This window comes from Phymastichus coffea, unplaced genomic scaffold (genome assembly GCF_024137745.1).
Source record: "Phymastichus coffea isolate CEN01 unplaced genomic scaffold, Cenicafe_Pcof_1.1 PCOF00044, whole genome shotgun sequence".
Lineage (NCBI taxonomy): Eukaryota > Metazoa > Arthropoda > Insecta > Hymenoptera > Eulophidae > Phymastichus > Phymastichus coffea.
In genome coordinates, this window is record NW_026706855.1 from 609,110 (window position 1) to 624,954 (window position 15,845).

General features: G+C 47.6%; 2 protein-coding genes across 4 annotated transcripts; both read right to left on the bottom strand.

The window, feature by feature from the left end:
- Positions 1–104: 104 nt before the first annotated feature.
- LOC131664686 (ADP-ribosylation factor-like protein 4C) lies at positions 105–10,622 on the bottom strand. 2 transcript variants are annotated; one of them, XM_058935986.1, is made up of 4 exons: positions 10,495–10,622; positions 3,141–3,401; positions 2,530–2,745; positions 105–1,534 (listed from the first exon to the last, which is right to left on the bottom strand). In XM_058935986.1, the coding sequence occupies exons 2-4, from the start codon at positions 3,352–3,354 to the stop codon at positions 1,338–1,340; spliced, it is 627 nt and encodes a 208-aa protein (XP_058791969.1). In that variant the 5' UTR covers positions 3,355–3,401; positions 10,495–10,622; the 3' UTR covers positions 105–1,337. The 2 variants fall into 2 exon arrangements, with proteins under 2 accessions (XP_058791969.1, XP_058791968.1); XM_058935985.1 differs by having other exon boundaries at positions 10,137–10,614.
- A 1,127-nt stretch (positions 10,623–11,749) lies between these two features.
- LOC131664447 (uncharacterized) lies at positions 11,750–15,796 on the bottom strand. Of its 2 annotated transcripts, none has more exons than XR_009301936.1 (7): positions 15,588–15,796; positions 15,297–15,457; positions 15,008–15,170; positions 14,364–14,933; positions 13,987–14,283; positions 13,366–13,693; positions 11,750–12,586 (listed from the first exon to the last, which is right to left on the bottom strand). XR_009301936.1 is itself a non-coding variant. In XM_058935538.1 (7 exons), exons 1-7 carry the CDS (start codon positions 15,646–15,648, stop codon positions 12,545–12,547), a joined length of 1,503 nt encoding a protein of 500 aa, XP_058791521.1. In that variant the 5' UTR covers positions 15,649–15,796; the 3' UTR covers positions 11,751–12,544. The 2 variants fall into 2 exon arrangements, 1 of the variants encoding a protein (XP_058791521.1); XM_058935538.1 differs by having other exon boundaries at positions 11,751–12,586; positions 13,485–13,693.
- Between the last annotated feature and the right edge of the window lie 49 nt (positions 15,797–15,845).

The window sequence follows — 15,845 nt, forward strand, 5'->3', positions numbered from 1 at the left end:
TTTCTCTCGCTTCTCTTTTGCTTACAATCATTTATATATTAACCTATTGTACTTTACGGTAAAAAAGCGATTTGGCCGCGCTGCTTGGGTGTGATATACATATGTGTGTGTGTGTGTGTGTGTGTGTGTGTGTGTGTGTGTGTGTGTGTGTGTGTGTGTGTGTGTGTGTGTGTGTGTGTGTGTGTGTGTGTGTGTGTGTGTTCGTGTTCGTGCATGTGTGGTTTTTCTTGTTCAAGCGATTAACTTTCATCGATAAAATTTTTATCGTTGTTGAATTATAAATAAGAGCGAACCCTCTCAAGCATTTTAATGGTAGAAAAGAGATAGCAAGGGTGGTTCGCGTTACACGCTATTTTATGTTTTTTCCTTGTAAACGGAATTTGCAAAAGAATTAGCATCAAATTCCCTCGATCGTTCGTTTTACAAGCTTGGACGAACAATATATAAGAAAATATAGAAGTGACATTCAGAAGGAACGACATTTTTATCTTTCATATATATAATATGATTCTGGAATTCTTTGCTTTTGTTCAATTCTTCTTTATTGACTGATTCCCCGAAAAAGATGAGCGATCCACAAAAAGAAAATGGAAGCAAGCGAAATTCCGTTAGTACGGGGTGATCGCTCTCTCGTGTATAATATAGACCAATCGATTTCGATGAAACAACAATTGAATACGCCATGGACAGTATATCCGTTACAATCAAGTCCTTGACGACGGCATCGTCTTCGTTTTTACTTATACGACAGACACTAGGCTGACTTGTGTTCGTTTAAAAAACTCGTCGCTTACAAACTACAATCCTATATACACAATCAATCTGACTCTTTCCCTTTCGCGCGCAAGTGTCCTTTACAATAAAATGTCGAAATACAGCAACAAGGATTTTTTTTATCAATCGATAAAACAACAAGGCGATTAGGGGGTAGGTGGCAAGATTACACGTGTTTTACAAAGGTTATATAACATCCACACACATTCGCTCCATCCTTTTCCACTTTCTCTGGTACAAAAAAGACAAAATAAATGAGAGTTCAAACAACTTTATCTACGCTACATAGTGTTATTGTCGAGACAGTAGCGCACAGACTAGAAATTGTTGGGTGGTAACGACGACGACGACGAGGTCTCGGCGTTGGCAGCGTTCGCAACACTGCTGCACGAGTAACAAACCGAGTCGGCGTCGTCGTCCATGTCGTCGTAACCGAGGCAAGGATGTCGATCGACGGACATTGATGACGAGGACGACGGACCAGCGGCAGTCCTTGCAGACGCGGCCGCCGGCCGCGAGCACTGTCAGAAAACGCAAGCGCAATAGTCTTCGGCAACCCTGGCCTACCTCGCCCTCTTGCGATTCAATTTCGCCAATTTGCGCCGTTTCAAAATCAGCTGGTACAAACTGTCCAGACCCTCGTGCAAGCCTTCGCCCGTTATCGCGCACGCCGGCTGGATCTTTATGCACGAGCTTCCTGGCATCGCGCACAATTCCAGTACTCCAAGCTGCTTCTCGAGCTCGTCTACTTCTTTGGCGCCTGAAAAACCAAATCCGCAATTTCAATATTCGGACCAGTTACGTATATTCGCTACCAAAAAAGTTCTTGCATTGAGTACGCAGCGATTCGTCACAAACGTCGCGTTAACCTCGAGGTTTCGCGATGCTCTTTTAATTACAAAGCTCAGTCTTTCCTATATGGAATGGAACGCGAGTAATAAGATCGAGCTCTTCAATCGAATCATTTTTATAAAAAGAAAAACCTGGACAACTGTCTTTACTTTTCCGACGTATAAATTGGGCCTGAAAATTTCGTGCAGAGGCGGGACACTTGTGACGCGCGGTATCGCTTTATCAACGTAAAATGTAGGCGTCGGAGGTGGCGTGCGCGTGTGTATCCTCGTTAAACAGCAGAGGCGAGCGCAACAGCGATATTTCTTTTCACGACGGGCTGTATATCAGAGGTTGTTAAAGCTCGTCGCCGCCAGATGTACGTAATAACGTGATGTCATCTCTTTGCGATATTAAAACTCGGTGCTGGCGTCGCCGTCGGATTAAAGCTAATTGAACGAGAACGGCGGCCGACGAGCGCGTGCGTCATAGCCGGTCGACCGACGGATCGACTCTCTCGTACCCGTTCGACGACCGACCGCGAGCGCGACGCCCCGCGGCTTTCGCGGCAATCTGCATGCGCGCCGTACAGTTAGCTCACTGCCGGATCCGCGGCGCAGACTTCGGCTTTATTCGATCGAAGACCACGACTCTTACTGACCAGCGAGACGCGCTCGCTTGTCTCGCACCTCCTCTGCATTCGTTCGTTCGTTCGTTCGTTCGTTCCTTTATTTCTCTTCTTTGATTTCGCGTTGAGCGAATCTGGGTCGAGCTTCGCGGCGAATTCCCATTGCGCTTTGTTGGGAGAGCAACGGCGCCCCGCTCGATTGGAATCATCATCGCTATGGTCGTTTTCTCGACGCAACGTCGGTCGAACAAAAACGAAGGCAAGCGACGTCGTTTCGGGCGTTGCAGCTGACTTACCCGGCAGATCCTGCTTGTTGGCCAGTATGAGTATGGGGACGCCCGCATTGTCGGGGCTCCTGGCAGTGCGGGTCAGCTCCATTTTGGCTTCCTCGAGGCGCTCGCTGTCGCACGAGTCCACCACGAAGATGATGCCGTCGGTGCAGCGCGTGTACGACTTCCACAGCGGTCGCAGCTTCTCTTGACCTCCCACGTCCCACACAAGAAAGTTCACACCTGTTCGGCAGAGACGCGTCGAGTGAGATTTCTCTCGGGCGGACGGAGAAAGCATTCGGCTGATTCGACACATTCACCACGGAGAGTCCGACAGTCCCGACTGACCTGTTGCGTCACCTGCGATTCGGCCGACAAACGAAGACATCGCGGCACCACGGTCGCGCCTCTCCTCTCACGTCCGTCGCTAGCCAAATCCGGCCGCAGACTAACGACAGTTCGGAACCCACTCGGCGACCTCGTTCCCAGAGCAGCGGACCCCGGCGCGCGCAATCAGAGATCGACCGCAGGCGACGATGCTGCGCCTGGCCGCGCGCGCACGCGTTTCTCCGCGGGCGTGAGAAAGACGCACGTCGAACCGGCGCGAACCCGACCGAGAGCTGCCGCGTCGGACTCACCTTTGGCCTTGCCGATGCCGCCGCGTATGCGCTCGCAGTTGAAGCCGATGGTCGGCACCGTGTTGATGTACTGATCGAACTTGAGCCTGTAGAGCGCCGTCGTCTTGCCGGCGCTGTCCAGGCCCAGCATCGCCACGTGCAGCGGCGTGCCGGTGGGCAGCGCTTCGAGCAGGCTGCCGCCGCCGTTGCTGCTTCTCCCCATGCCGGCGCCCATCCTCGTGCTGACTTGTCCTCGCTCTGGCGGCCTCGCGCTCCTCACGCCTGCAAAACGAGAGAGAGAGGACTGGTTCAAGCGGCTGTGACCTTCTCCGCACACTCGACGCCCTGCGGAAACACCGAAGGATAACAAGGCGGCGAGGCTTTCGCAGCGATCGGCCAATCGCCGAAGCGAGATCGCAGGAAGCCGGCGACGGGCGCGCGAGAGAAAAGGACCAGCCGTTCTCTTACCCCCGTCTCGCCGCGAGGCTGCGGCGGCGCGTTTCCTGCGGTGATGGGCGCGAGCGCGAGCCTCCCCGCGCGAGGAGCGTCCCCGGACGTGGCGAGCCGGATCCGGCCAGCCCCGCGGCGCTTGCCGTCAGCGATTTCCCTTTCGCCCTTTCGTTTTCGCCGGACAGCGTCCCGTGCGCCAGCGAGGAGCCGCGCCAAGGCTCGCCCGACCGACATTGGCAGCGTTCGCTCCGGCGAAGGAGCCGACAAACGATCGCGCGCACCCTACGCGTCGCCCGTAATGCAGCCTCCTCGTTAAAACTTTCTCTCGTCGCGAGGAGGCTCGCCGCCCGACTCGCTCGTGCCAGGGGGCACGCGCCGATTCGCTTCCCGAACTGCGACAGTCGCCCTGCTACGCGGCTGCACCGAAAAAAAACCGGTTTATCAAGAACAAGGATCGCTCTCTCTCTCTCTCTCTCTCTCTCTCCAGGTTAGACGGCGAGACAAGTGGTGCGTCGCGCCGGCGTTCGTTAGAAGCGCATTCGAAAGAGCGAGAGAGGCTGGCGCTGCGCCCGAACAAAGGAAATATTTTCGGGGCGGCGGGCGCGCATTTTTCGCGGTCTCTGGCGAGCCGAGGGGCGCGCGTCCTCGTGCCGCGTTGACGAGCGAGTAAATAGATCGACGTCGACGCGCAAGCATGTGTACGCGCGCGCGCACACACACACACACACACACACACACACACACACATACACACCGTGTCGCCGTGCAGCGCGGACGGCATGCCCGCGCGACTCGGGGCCGCGCGTACAATCACTCGTCCTCCTTTGAGCGGCCCGTTGGCCGCTTGCTCTCTCGCCGGCCGGCTTTCAAACGGTTACTTTCTCGCTGCTCCGCTCGTCTCCCGGGTCTCCTTCGTTCGCGATCGAAGCGCGCGCGCGCGTGTATAGACACTACGCTCGCCGTTGCGCGTCCATACCTGGCAGGTAGCCTTCGGATTACGCAACGCGCGCGCTCTCTCTCTCTCTCTCTCGGTCAGCCAAAAGACGTTTGCGCTCGCCGAGCCTCGGGCGACCTCGGTCTAAGCGCGATTTCGCAAGGTTGGCAAAAAACGGACGCCTCGCGCGCATGCAAATCAGAGCTCTAATCGCGCGCCGACCAAGTGTCTTTAGCGCGGTTGAAGCGACACGAGCGTGCATTGGGGGGGGGGGGGGGGGGGGTCCAGCGATCTCGTCTGGATCCTCGTCATCCTCTCACTCGCGATCGCGCCAAGTGCTTCTGCGTCGAAAACGTCGTCGAGAGCAGAGACTCCCCCATTCGCGAGCTATTTCCGAAGACAGGCGCGCGCGCGGGGACCGATGTCACTCTCTCGCGCGCGCTGCAACTCCGACCTCGCTCCCGCTTTATCTTCTATAAATACGACGCAACGCAGACGAGTCGGTCGCGAGGGCAACAGCAGCGGCGAAATCGCGAGGAGCGAAGGAGAAAAAAGTAAATAGAAAAGAACATAAGAAAAGGCAAAAAGCCGACTCTTTCGGGACGCGACGCTTTCCAAAGCAACTCCACGGGCGAGTCTACGCAATTTAGCGCGTTCCTTCTGCCCCTTCCCCTCTCCCTTTTGTCCCGTCGGCGAGCGAACAGGTGAAATTGAATGGGGACGAGTTTTACGGGCTATCGACCCAGTTTCCTCGCGACGGTACTTTCGTTTCGCACGTGCACCCGAATGCACCAAAAACGAGAGAGAGAGAGAGAGAGAGAGAGAGAGAGAGAGAGAGAGAGAGAGAGAGAGAGAGAGAGAGAGAGAGAGAGAGAGAGAGAGGCCACCCGCGTCGCGCGCTTCCTTCCTCGTCACCTGCACTTCCCACGCGCGATTCTCACGGCAGCAGCGCGGGTCGAGAGGTGAAAGTCCGCGCCAGCGGCGTCGATTTGTCGCGCTCGGCCGCCAGATATTCGCGCTCGCGGTATTGCGCAAGCAGCGCATCGAGACGTCGACGAAGCCACCGCGACACAGATTTTGCGGCTCGGCCTGCCTCCGGGGCCCTTTCGAACAGGCCTCGCCGCCGTAGTCGCCGGGAAAGCCGTGAGCGCGCGACGCCAGCTCGGCCTCTCGCTCGTGCATTCGAGTGGCGGCGCGCGATGAACACGAGTGAATGGAGCCGCGCCGATGAATCATTCATGAGCGCGCGCGCCTGTGACTCGCGTGCAGAGGAGAGCACGAGGGTACATTATACGACAGCGCTCGCCGGATCGGAGCGAAGTTCAGTCTCTTCTTTCTATTCTAATCAAAGGCGAATATCGTTTCCACCGACCGGACGATATTCAAATTTCACCTGCATCTCTCCTCTTTCTCTCCGTTCGAATGCGCGCGTCGCCACGCTCTCTGCGGACGCGCGGATTATTAGCGGCATCCGCCCGGAAATACGGAGCAGCACACGCTCGCACGACTCGTTTTGTGCTCGACGCGAGCGAGCGGATCCCCTTTGAGATCGAGTCGCGCGTCCGATATCCTCTCTCTCTCTCTCTCTCCTCTTTCTCTCCCCCTCCGTGCACGCGGCCGCGCGCGGGCGGAACGAGCCCCAACTCGAGCGCCGGAGCTCGGGAGCGGGAAACGCTGCCGGCGCGTAGAATCCGCACGGGAGGCTTCGGAGGGAAAGTCAACCAGAGGACTCGCGTCTTCCTCCTCGGGTTTCGCCTTATCAGCGAGACTTCATTTTTCTCTTTTCCTTCTCAACGAGCCCAACACGCCTCCTCCATCCGGGCGAAAGCTGCGCGTTTCTCTCGCGCACCGGCGTGTATATATGTATACGGAAATATTGTTCTCGGAACGCGCCGGCGGGCCTTTCCTTCCACTTTCGGCCTGAGATTGACACGGGGAACGGGCGGTAGCGATGAACCCGATTGTTTACGAAAATAGTCTCGCCGTAAATAGTTCCCGGAGTGGAGATTTTCCGGAGGGGGACGGTCGCGAAGGACCGCGCGCGGCGAGACGCTGATCGGTACACCACGCTCGCGCTGCCGTTCGTTTCTTCCTGCTTTTGTGTTTTTTCTTCGTCGCGCGCGCCGAGGGGCCGCTCCAGTTTTACCTGGCGACGAATGCGGAGCATTGCGATCGATCGCAGTCGACTTGACACGCCAAGCCAGAGCGCGCGCTCGGACTGAATGTCGGAGTAACGAGCGTCGCTCGGAAGAGCGCGAACTGATTGTTGGTCGACGGGCAATGCAGAGGAGCGCAAGGTGTCGAGGTCGTCGGATCGAAGGCGGGAAAACCACTCGGCAGAAGAGAGTAGAGGTCAACGATGCGCCGCCGCTCTGCTTCGGGGCCAACGAACAAAGCGCCGGCATCGACGGATCCTCCGTTCGATTTGTTTAATTGAGACGAACGCATGCGCGCGCGCGCGAGAGAGAGAGAGAGAGAGAGACAGAGGAGAAAAAAGCCGTAAAGCTTTTAGCAGTCGTCGAGCAGGGCCGAGGGAGATCGATGCCGCTGCTGCCAGGCGAGAGAGAGAGAGAGAGAGAGAGCCTCCGGCCCTCCCTTCGCGAGCTCTGCGCGCGCGGATTACGCAGTCGCAAATGCGCTCGCGACAAGGCCGATGACCGTCCGTCCGTCCGTGTCTGCTGGGATTTTGGATGCGCAACCTCCGCCGCACGAGAGCCGCTATTTTCAGAGACAAGACTCGCTGATAAGCCGGAGAGACGACGAGGAGGACGCTTCTTCATTTTTTTTCCTCTCATCTCTTTGCGCGTCGTTGAAAATTCAACGAGCTCGTTGTATCCTCTTGTTAGCCTCGGCGACATCACTCGACTGCGTCGAGAGAGGGAGGTCGGTTAGCAACGTCGTCGTCGTCGTCCGCGCGAGCTCGCCAAAACTGCGACTATACGGGCGAATCGGTCGCTTCCTCGAATCCGGAGGATAAAACGCCCAGCGCCCGAGCGCACGTGTCGAGTTTAACGGCGTTCCCACGCGCTCGTAAAAAATCTAATTCCGCGGGGTCGCGCGCTCTCGCAGCTGCCGCAGCGCGGCCAAATCAATCTCGACGCGACGCCGCGCTCGCGAGCGCGCCGTTCGCCGCGAAGTCTCGTGGCGCGCCGAAAGGAGCGCGGACCACCCACCGAGGGCCAGGAGATTCCATTATGTACCTGCCTTTCTGCTTCCTACGCCGCGATGAATGAAAGCTTTTCATTGCTCGCTCCAAATTACATGCGATTTGAGAGCCCGGAGGCACCCGCTTCGATCCTACGCTCGGAGCCTGGATCGCGCTGTTATTATATCCGAGGGGCGCCTCTATACCGTTTCGATTTACGATCGCCTCGGCTTGGCTAGCATTATCCGCCGATTTGTTTGCTCGCATAGGCGAGTGCCATTTTAAGCGGTGAAAGTTCCGGGTTCTTTCAAAAATGCACGCGGGAAAAATAAAATACCCAACGCCGTTCACGCGCGCATTGGTTTAACCGAAGCTCTCGGAAAGACGGAGGAGGACACGAGCCATCTAAATTGAAACGAGCGGAGCACACAATGGGATCGAGCGCGCGCGTACGCGCGGGGCCCTTTTCAACGCGCAATCACGGCATGGACGATACGAAACAAAAACAAAAATACCTCTCCCCCGCCCGTAGCGAAGCGACGCTGAAAAACAACGGGCCGTGGGCTTTTTTTTTTCTCTCCTTTGTCCTCGCCTGGCGATCACGGGACGGGAGAGCAATTTCTAAAGTTCGTTTCGCAATGCAGCGCGTATAGACGCGATCGCGGCCGCGCCGATTATTACCGTGTTACGGTAATCCACGCGCGTTGGATTGTTAAATTAGCGATGCGCAACTAACGATGCTTCCGGCGCCGTGCTCGCTGGAAAAGAAAAGTGAGCAGGTCAGTTGCCTCTCTCGCGCGGGCGGTACACTTGTAACGGCAAGGAAAAGGCGAGCGGCGGCGGCGGCGGCGGCGCGAGGCTTTCCAAATCCTTGCGAACGCTTTTCAAGGTGACATTCGCCGTCCCTCACGAAAAATAGAACGAATGCGGAAAAACGGAAAGGACCGTGCCTTCGGCGCGTGCTAATTCTTTTTTCTTTTTTTTTTTGTCGAGCGAAAGCATAGATGATCGATGGAGTTTTAAGAAGCAAGCAAATAGTCCTTTGCTTCCTGGAAAAAGCTTATTTGCCTCTGTACGTGTTTGTGTGTGTAGGCGTGGGGGGTAGAGAATTACAGCTGGAAAATTTACTGTTTCGCGTGCACAGGAATAGAAATTTCTGTACATTGAATGAAGTCGTGAGCAATATTTGTTCCATTTAACCTGTGAGATTGACGATATTATCATTTGAGAAAAAAACATCTGTCTTATCGCTTTCGTATTTGGATTTAAATTTAAGAAATAAATGTAAGAAAAAATTCTCTGGGAAACTTTCAAGTCACTTGATACATCACGGCCTGTCCAATACACTCTTTCCTAGCCAATATTGAAGTTGGCCAAACGCGCGCGTACATTTCTTAGAATATACAGTATCTGTCAGAAGAAGCAGCGGATGCTTCCGATTTTTCACACTGCGAGCGAGGCCAGAGACGCAGGTAGACACACTTTGCCAGCTCTATACAGCCTCGTTTTCATAGTTATATGTCCAATTTTTCCTTCTGAAAATTTCCCTCCCACTCTGTTTTTCGCTTACGATCGATAATCCCTCGGTGGGTATACTTCGCGGGCAACAAATATTTCTACCCCGTATACGCACTCTCCAGCGAGTTATGTAACCTTGGCGGTGCCCTTTTTATTCGCGCCCTGCAAGCATCTCCTTAGATACGACGTTTCAAAACACACGTACACGCGCACACGAGCGCGCGCCGCGGCAAAACACCCAAGGTTGTCAATTCCGGGTCGTGGGAAAACCTTCTCTTGATAGATCTGTACCGGCTCTGCGCGTATGCGTGCATGATCGCGCGCTCACGAGAGATTGAGCAAAGGACATTTCTTCACGATAAACAATCAAATTTTTCACCTTTACAATTTAATTACGTTATGTACACTTTGGCGATTGCGCACGTGCGCAGCAACGCGTATTTACTCGACGGATATCATTCGATGGTCCAATTGACTTGGAAAAAAAATACTCGACGAGTGCTATGCGACGCAAGGAAAAAAGTTAACAAGGGCCCCCTCATAATCATACTCTTCAAACTATACATACTCGATAAGCGTTTTGTGTCGTCACACGATCACCCAGCACGAAAAGAAAATGAAAATAAAGCCAAACTATGCACTGGCACTTAGAAAATGAGATGTATATTTCTACAAATTAGCGCTCTTCAATTATATTTTCTACGTAATGACGGTAAGTTTGTCCGTACGCGAGTTTGTACTTTTTTTGCCATGTGAATGAGGCTCTATATGCATACGAGACATTCACAAAATAAAGTGCACGCACTCGCGAGAGTAAGAACCTTCTCTCATCGCCACAACAAACAGATCATAGACTTGACCAATCGAAAATGGTACGTTCTGTGTTCCGTAGCAAATAGTATGTCTAGGTGTATGTATTTATATGTGTGTGTAAATATATACACACACGTCGAAATGCGAATGCACTGACCATTTCTACGATGCGACGTGTGCGCGCACGAGGACAGTTATCCAAAAAGCTACGTAGTAATCCGGGCGTAATAAGTCTTCTTCGTCGTCAACGATGATATCAAGATCCAGGGCGATCGGTCATTTCCTCTCTCAATACGCCAGGATCAACAAAACACGCACACACCACAAACTCTCCGCTGCTAAATGAGAGACTGCGAACTCTCTGCACGGAGCCCTCTCTTATCGATCTCACCCAAATCCTCTCTTTCCTCTCTCGGCAAATATACAAAGCACCTTTCTACCCGGCAGGATATACAGCGCTGCGTACCACACTTTTGACTTTCTTGTAGATAAGAGCACCGATAACACACATTCACCTTTCTCGGTCGGCGTTCCACCCGAATACTTATTAAGGAGGGGGCAACACAAAAAATGTCAGGCGCGTAACGTGTGCGCACGTTCGACGATCTAGCGAGCACTGAGCTGGCACTGAGCTCTTAGCTCGTGTGTGTATGCCTGCAAGAGGAAACTGTGAACTCTCAGCTCGGCTAGGGAGGGGAGGCCAGAGAGAAAGAGAGAGAGAGAGAGAGTGAGAGCGCACCTGCCCCCACCCCCATGCTATCCCAAAGTGCAGCGTGTGAACTGCGCGATGTTACTGCTGCATACGCTTTGAATGAGCGGTGGTGCAGGTGTGCACCCTTATGGCGCTTAGGGGGGCTTCTTTTTCCGGGGATGCGTACTGTATATATATGTGTGGGAACGAAATATCCGCGATTGATTTCCAGCTTTGTTTTTTTATTTACCTTTGTCAATAGATTTTTTTATAACTAGTTTAATTTATTAGTATAGAAACAATTCTTTCATTTAATTATTAAATCAATTAATGTTTATTAAACTACAAAATATGATTCTCGTCGGGTTAGTTGTTTTTAAGAGATTGAAATTTGTTTACAACGGATGAGCAAATTGATGATACTCTAAAACCTACATTGTGGTTATATGATAAATTAATTTGTATAGTAATTAGAAATGTCACATCATTGAAAATATATAGGTAACAGGTTGTGTTTTGTCTCTGACTTAAATAACTTTGTTTTTTTTAAATTCAAACGAAAATACTTCAGTTTTACTGCTAATTATTAACAAGTTCTATTTCTATCACTGTACTATTTTTGTGATAAAAAGTTAACTTTGAAATCTATTTTTGTCCATAATCAGATATTCATGAATAGGAGACCAAAAGCAGCTAAACTACGTGCCACATTCCAAACGCCAAATAAAACTTATTTCATCAATCATAAGTAATAAAATTAAGAACTTTGTAAGCTGCTTAATCCATATAAATCTACTGTAGAACTTTGCAAAGCTTACGAAATGTTATGGGATAGTTTCAAAAGCACTGTTGAAAAGTTCCTAACTCATATAGTTTCGAGCTATGTCAGCAATGAGACTAAAGAAAGAGAAAAAGAAACGTTCATAAAAGGGAGTGCAGGGTGAATGCGCCATTGATTGACGAACAACTGATAATTGTCCACTGATGAGGAATAACAAGCTTCAAGGGGGATTTGCACGCAGACGCGTGCGACGGACTTTGTGGTGTCGAGGGTCTGCCTTTTGTGTTGGGTTCGCTAGAATTAGACTCGTTGAGTTCAGCTTCATCATTGTTTATTTGCGAATGAATGCTTCGACTTTTATTTTCAACAATTTTTTTTCTACTCCATTATTTTTGCGTGAGTAATAATTTTCATCAGTTACGATAGACGATTCGATAGCTTTTTACGATTCGTACACGTCTGATTGATATTTATTTTTTATTGTATCATAAATAATAAAAATATATATTTCAATTGCACTCTCTTCCGCTTTCTTTTGATTGACTTAAGTGATAAACAGTGCAATGATGTATTACAAATGTACAGTGTATATATATCAACATTAATATTATGAAAAATAAAAAAACTAGAAACAACCGCTTATATATGGTAAAGTTTTACCATAAAAAATGGATGCATATTAGCTTGTATGTTTCGAAGCCATACACCGTTGAAAAACAAACACTCTTAATAATCGAAGATACTTTTTTTAAAGAGATTCGGAAAGGAGAATTTCGGCGATAAAAACGTTCGCCTAGAAAACATTCACGTCGATATATGCGTACGTTATCACTCGGTATTAACAATTATTACGTACGCCTTTTTTTTCTCTTATCGTCACACTCACAGCCTATAGGTTGCCTTTCCATTCATTATGTACAATTTTTCTTCTTCAATGTGTTATAGCGACGATTTGCGTACCGGCTGGTAACACGCTTAAATCTGCTCTGATAATACTGTGCCCAAAATTGTGGAAACTGTAATGTCTTCTGGTTCATTTATTTATTTTCTTTAATTGCGTTCACCGCTGTTGCTTTGCCTTTTCATTATTTTGTCATTGCGCGTTGTCTTTATTCTCATCCAGCTGTTTGTAGCCCTATAAAGCAAATACCACTTTAATCAGCCATTGAAATGTTTGTTTTTGATGCTTTCAGCACATATAAAGTGGCAACTGATAACCTGCTATGATATTCTAATTTTTGGTAACCTATAGCTTTTGTGATTTTGAAAAAAGCTTTTCAATTGTGAATATAATTGTGCAAAAACAGTACGTGCACGTAAATAGTATGTTAAAATGCTTCTTTCGGTTATAAATAAAATACTATTTTTATTATCAGTTCAACGAATTATCGCAAAAGCTGTATAAATATTTTGCAACCGTAATATTTGATAAAGTTTCAAGAATATAAAAGTGCCATGTACAAAATAAGCTATTCTGAAATTCAGAATAAATATTTTACCAGACATCTGATAATACAAACATTTACGATTACTGAAGCAATAATTGGAAATAAAAAAATATACATTAACATTAATATTCAATTAATGAGCTCAGAAAAAGCTCATTAATTGAATGTTAATGAGTAAATGTAAATTACTCATAATGAGTTAATGTTAGCACTATTAGATTCTGAAAAATTTTGAAATATAAAAGCGACATATTTTCATCAAAAAACTTGACGAGATTAATTATAAATTTAGATCAAAATTAATACAAAAAGTAAAGCCAAAAAAAATTATTCAATAACATTTTTTTGTCTCATAATTCATGCACTAGCCACCAATTTTGAAGCAGCGCAGAACAGTTCAACAAACAATAAAATTAAATACAAAAGAAAATATAACGAAAAAAACTAAAGATAATAGTTTGCTTGCATTTTTTCAAAAAGGTGAGTTCATCAAAAGTCTGAAAGTTCAAGTGCTTCATTTCAGTTGTTCATGCTCCCGTAAGTAGGTGACCGTTTGCCTAAGAGACTTTGTTGTCCGGGTCTTACAGCGTTATTGAATGAGTCGCGTAGCCGTTCGGTGAAGGTCTTGTATTCCATGTCAGTATTGCTCTGTCCGAAATCAAAATCCGCCACTTCGACCGTGAAACGAGCTCTGCTTTGTACCCAGTAAGCGATACCAAAGATTACCACCACAATGGCTACTAGGGAACACGAGACTGGCACCACTATCACTGATAACTGTGGCTGTGGTACTTCTGCTCAGGAACAATTGAAAAATTGTTAGTGATTAAGTGAACTTGAGACACGGAAGAATCATTTTTTTCTCTCGGTAATGGCCGAGAAAAAAATACAGACATCTTTTCATTGTCATCTAGTGACTCGTTATTTTGACAATAATTGACGTCTACACATCAAGTGCTATACAGGCAATAATTTTCACTCTATAATGGTTCTTATATTGTTTCGAATTTTAGTTACATAATCAGCATACAGAATAGCACTCAATATGTTATACAATGATTTTCAATATCAAATGTCAAAAACTTACTTTTAACAATATTTACAGCCACAGGATGAACTTCTGTGCTTATGTCGTTGCTAAGAATTATCAATACAGTCCATTCCAGATAATCAAAGAAGAAATGGGAGAATTTATATTGATAAACATCTAGTTTGGTACCTCTGCTACTATCACAAGTTTCATTGCCAGTAACATTGTATGTTCCTGTATGAAGTTCAATGCATTGGTAAAATGGAGGCGTACCATTCCATGTGAGTGTCAACTGAAGTTCTTGGAACGCATCGATATACGTTGCACCTTCAATATTTAGCTTGGAAATAGGAGCTGTAAACAGAAAAAAGAGATTATTATAGTCATTATAAATGAATATGTTAGTGTATTTAAAAATAGAACGTTATCAGTACCTCTTGTATTAACTTCCTTCTGAAAGTAACCATATGTTTTGTTCGTAATTGGAATAATAGTCGAGCCACATACAAATGGGAATGTAAGATTTCCTAAAACCGCTGTTTCATTTGAACTCTCAGTTGGCTTAGCTGTTGTGATTGTAGTAGTAGTAGGTGTAGTAGTAGTAGTTGTGATAGCAGTGGTAGTTGTGGTTGTAATTATAGAAGAATTAGAATTAGATGGAACTGGAATTGTTAGATTTACTGGTGAAGATGTGGTGCTGGTAGTAGTAGTTGGTGCTATCGTTGTTGTTACTGGCTGATCATAAGAAGCTATCACCAGAGCTTGTATGGTATGAAATTCACTAGGTTTGGTAAAATTATAATTAAATTTCATATCAGTAGTGTAATTGAAAGGCTTGCAATCAATAAACCAGTAGGTCAATATCGAGGTGGCTGTACTCGTGATGTAATCATAATCTCCTTGACGTAAATCCACCGATAAATGCGTTTCATTGCTAGTTGATATAAATTTACCCTCCATAGTTTTGTTGTTTTGTTCTATATGCAGGTTTCCATTGAGATTGGCTGTAAAACAGATAAAAAAATAATTTCAAATCTTACTCTAGAAGATGGTTGTTTAATATATAATAATTACTCACAACTAACTCGAATCTGTATCCTTCTGCTGGCATATTCAGGACAAAACAAACCACCTAGTATCCAATTGCAAACAATTACTTCCATGTGATAAACACCTACATGATATTCTGGAGCTTTGTATTCTACTCTGAAATAGCTTATAGTATTTGTTGTTGAATCAGTCTGAAATCAAATAAAAAATACAGTTAGTTGTGATTTCAATCAGGGCACTTATCACTAACTATATCGATCAACATTAATTAGAGACTTGCAAGGATGCTTCATACTATAGATTATTTCTAAAATCACCTTATTTTTATGAGGACGGAGGGCATCATCGTGCCATGTAAAACCGAACTTTCCTGGTGGTACTTCCCCGTTGCTATCAACCACCTCTGCTTTGAAGGTGACAACACTCCCTAGTACTGCAGGTCCATCGCTCGTCAGTTTTACGTCTCCATAAGCTTCAGCTATATATATAGACATATATAACAGAATTACATGGAATATTCCAAATTGCTTCTATAAATGTGTACAACTAATGGATGCAACGTATTAAAATTGCAACGAATAAAATAAGAAAAAGTAAAAAACTCTCACTTTGCCACAGTAGACAGGCAATTGTAGCTAGCAAGCAGTTAGCAGTAACCAGACGAGACATTGTTTCAGCTAATCATTTATAAACTGAGTAGTGGCTAATCAATTCCTCGATGGCAAGTGCCAGACGACAAGCTTCTGTATTTTGCAATAATTCGATAACACAATTTGCACGTATTCACGCAAAAGTACTCTGTATTACTACTGCCTTTTCCGTCTAAAGGTAAAGTGACGGAACGATGATCTGTGCAGCGCATGCGC

Excerpts from the sequence above, each read along its gene's own strand:
- LOC131664447 (XM_058935538.1), bottom strand. The coding sequence starts at position 15,648 with ATGTCTCGTCTGGTTACTGCTAACTGCTTGCTAGCTACAATTGCCTGT. Across the intron at positions 15,171-15,296 it reads TCCGTCCTCATAAAAATAAG|ACTGATTCAACAACAAATAC; the intron begins GTGATTTTAGAA and ends ATTTGATTTCAG. Across the intron at positions 13,694-13,986 it reads GGCTGTAAATATTGTTAAAA|AAGTACCACAGCCACAGTTA; the intron begins GTAAGTTTTTGA and ends GTTCCTGAGCAG.
- LOC131664686 (XM_058935986.1), bottom strand. The coding sequence starts at position 3,354 with ATGGGCGCCGGCATGGGGAGAAGCAGCAACGGCGGCGGCAGCCTGCTC. Across the intron at positions 2,746-3,140 it reads CGGCATCGGCAAGGCCAAAG|GTGTGAACTTTCTTGTGTGG; the intron begins GTGAGTCCGACG and ends TCTGCCGAACAG. Across the intron at positions 1,535-2,529 it reads CAACAAGCAGGATCTGCCGG|GCGCCAAAGAAGTAGACGAG; the intron begins GTAAGTCAGCTG and ends TTGGTTTTTCAG.